At 33.3% G+C, this 3,636-nt stretch overlaps 1 protein-coding gene across 1 annotated transcript; it reads right to left on the bottom strand.

Moving 5' to 3' along the window:
* Window positions 1–783: 783 nt before the first annotated feature.
* Window positions 784–3,208, bottom strand: SAK (polo like kinase SAK). The gene has a single exon (XM_028318443.1). It carries the CDS (start codon window positions 3,112–3,114, stop codon window positions 1,075–1,077), a length of 2,040 nt encoding a protein of 679 aa, XP_028174244.1. The 5' UTR covers window positions 3,115–3,208; the 3' UTR covers window positions 784–1,074.
* Window positions 3,209–3,636: the final 428 nt, after the last annotated feature.

Genomic DNA, 3,636 nt, shown 5'->3' with positions numbered 1-3,636 from the left:
GGTGTAATTGTGTATGAAAGTGTGCATGCACATTATAATCGCAAACCAGTCGGAAAGTGGTCGTAAGGCCTTTTTTGTATGGAGTTTAGACGGATTCGATTTTCGATTCGATCAAAAAGTGCACTTTGTCTAGACTCAGGCCACCGATTTTTATTCGGCCGATAGTTAAGCCCGATTCTAATTTGTATGAAGAATCAATCGGTGTAATTTGCGCACTTCAATAAATCGGTGGTCTGCGCCTAGGATTATACAGAGTATGGCGTAAATAGTGGTCCAAAGCAAAAGGGTCGATACAATGTACACTTAGGTACTACCACATACCAGTATTTAAAAAAATACGTTAAAGGGTATTCAAAAAGTAAAGGTAAAGTCAACCGATTTGCTAGTATAGTAGTGTAGTGAGTATTGAATTTCGAAACAAACTTGTTTATTAAAAAATGATTGGAATACTTTGTTAACATTTTTTTTAACTGGTATGTGATGTGGTACCTCAGTGTACAGTGCACGACTGGCACGCACGACCCCTTTGCTTTGGACCACTATTTACGACACACCCTGTATAACTCGCAAATAAATTATTATGATTGGGTGGCAGGGATCTTAAATAATATTCCTGATTTCTTGCAGATAAGACAACAAAGAAAATGCCGAAATTCTTAATACATACTTTTATTTAACTATCTATCTACAGTTAATAGATACAAGTCAATTTATCATAAAATATTTATACTTAACTGTATGAACTAATTATAAAATAATTAATACAAGAAAAATGTTCTTTACTATGCTATGACACAAAACTATGCCTGTCCAAATATTTAGGGTAGGTAAGGTATACAATGTTTAGTCGCAACCATGAAGCTACAGATATCTTTAGCTTCATGGTCGCAACGATATTTTTTTCGTACAATACATACGCATCCTGGTATTTATGGTATCCTACTGGATTTACAATTTTAGCTGGACACTGGATCATTAATGGATGTGTCCCATCTTCAGTGATTATGTGATTTTAAAATCTTGTTGATTGAAAGCTACTTTATACATTCAAATTGAATGTTATCATTGAGTGAATTAAAACATATTATTAAAGTCACTATGTGCATGGCTAGAACTAGCAGCTGTTCGATGAAAAGATCCAACATTAAAAAGAGGACTATTATAATTAGCATTGACTGACCCTTGTAATGGAGAACTAGCTTGAGTATTACTCAAAGTTTGCACAGGCCTTTTACCAATTATTAAAGGAAAACATTCATCAGATATACATGAAAGAGCTGATTGTATTCTCTTTATGCGGTTTGAACACTCTTCATAATGATCTAGCAAATATTTTAATTCTGGGACATTATATGGGTTGTGATAAGTTTTCGAATTCTTATCAATTACTTTCAGACCTTCTGTCGACACAAATGCAACCTTTTCTCCATTGTAAAAAAATATTTCCATATCCACATTATTTTCCATAAGTTGGCACTTGGCTAGTGAAGAGTATAAAGTTATTTTAGGGGTTTTAGCTTTTACAAGTTCTACAAATCGAGATGCATATAAATACTTTTTCCAATGTTTCTGTGGCAGATTATGATAGGAAAAAACTTCATCAGGGCTTGGGTTATGTTCTGCAAAGGGTGTTATATATTTTTCTTTAATGTTATCAACTGAGTAGATTATTATTTTCATTCCATCTTTTGTAATTTTGCATATCTCAACAACCTTCTCTTCTCTGTCTTTCCCTTTCTTTTTTATAAATTCCACAATAACTGCAGTAGGTTCTATCTTTAATATAGCATTACGAGTTCTGTGTGAAATAACTGGCAATCTTTCTGCACATAATGGTGGAACACCGATTGCATTTGACGTGGAATTGCAACTTTTAGGGATATTTTCTTTATTTTCTCCACAGTTTATCATTCTTTTCCCTTCAGTTGTAATACAGTTAATATTCATTTTTTTTATATCATATTGTTCAGAACTATTGTCATTTTTTTGGGGTAGTATACTACTACTGGGTTGTAACTGGGCCTGGAAATCAATAATTTCTGACCCTTTTTCACTATTCATACACATTTTATAATCATAACTATGACAATTAGATGACTGTGTACAGTTTTCTTGCATTCCAGCAAATACATTATAAGATAGTTTTGAGGCTTTGTGCTTTAAATCTTCAACATTTCCACTTGAGCATTGATAATCTGATGAAGTTCTGTCTTCATGCCTTATCTTGCCACTGTGCTGAGTGCTATGTAGAGTGGTGAGAAACCCTGAATCTCTAGAAATATCTTGCTTTGTTACATTTGAATTATTTGAGCACAAACTTGTTATAAATGGATGTTCCATTATTTCCTTAAGTGTGATTCTTTTAATAGGATCTTTGCACAAGAGTTTTAGTAATAAATCTTGAGCTGGCAGTGATAGCTCTGGAGGTATTTTATAGTCTGCATTGATGACTTTATTTAGAGTAGTTTTAACATGCTGAGTATGGAATGGTGGTCTTCCTACTAAAAGTGTATATAACATGCAGCCCAATCCCCAGACATCTGCAGGTAATCCATGTAACTCTCTTGATGCTACTTCTGGAGATATATAATTTGGAGTTCCACACATAGTGACATGTTTCTCATCTGGGCCATTTAGCTGAGTGGCTAAACCAAAATCAGCAATTTTGACATTAAGATCTTTGGTAAGCAGTAGATTGTTTAGAGACAAATCTCTGTGTATTATGTTATGAGTATGAAGATATAACACACCACTTACGACTTGTCGAAATATATCAGCTGCAGCCTTTTCAGATAGGCCTCGAGTTCCTAATTTAAAATGCTTTGCCAATTCACCATTGTGTGCTAGTTCTAAAACTAAATAGACATAATGTGCATCTTCAAAAAATGTAAATAGCTCTAAAATTGCAGGATGTTTCAAGCGAGAATGAATGGTGACTTCTTGTCGTACTCTCCCAATCATACCTGCACTTGCCATCAGGGCTTTGTCTATCATTTTGATGGCCACAAACAATCCTGTTCGTCGACATCTTGCTCTATATACATTTGCGAATCCTCCTTTACCTAGATGTTCCAATATTTCATATTCTTCTATCTTTTCTCCAAACATACTCATTCTTACTACAGTATTCGTTTATCATGAATAAAATTATATTTATAATGCTTTGTGTTGATATTGCCCGTAATCATATCCATTATTTTTTTGTATACTGGAAAAAAGCAAATAATGTTTGTAAACATTTTTGTGCCAACGACAACAAACATAAATACAAATCAAGATTAATACATTTTTTAATAAAACTTACCTTATTCACAATCCACTTTGCATCTTCTACACTTTTACTGATTATCTCTTTTACTCGCTCTGGGTCTGGTTCAAACTTGTGCTGTTTATAGCTCTGCAAACGATAAAAACTGGTAAAAGCTACGAAAATTGAAGGTTTTTACTGTAATTGTTGAACAAATGAGCACCTGTCTGACAGCAAATTTATAATGTTTACAAGCGTCAGGCGGTAACTTTTCACATTGACGTAATAAATATTTATATAATTGAATTGATGTCATAACACTTTTTGAACCATTACGTATTAATTTAACAGATCCACAAAACATTAAGGTATGTTAAATTAAAATTTCA

This window comes from Ostrinia furnacalis, unplaced genomic scaffold (assembly GCF_004193835.3).
Source record: "Ostrinia furnacalis isolate ACB-3 unplaced genomic scaffold, ASM419383v2 OfSCF6871, whole genome shotgun sequence".
NCBI lineage: Eukaryota > Metazoa > Arthropoda > Insecta > Lepidoptera > Crambidae > Ostrinia > Ostrinia furnacalis.
Note: the sequence above shows the minus strand (reverse complement) of the source record. Positions and strands in the feature narration are given on the sequence as shown.

Excerpts from the sequence above, each read along its gene's own strand:
- SAK (XM_028318443.1), bottom strand. The coding sequence starts at position 3,114 with ATGAGTATGTTTGGAGAAAAGATAGAAGAATATGAAATATTGGAACAT.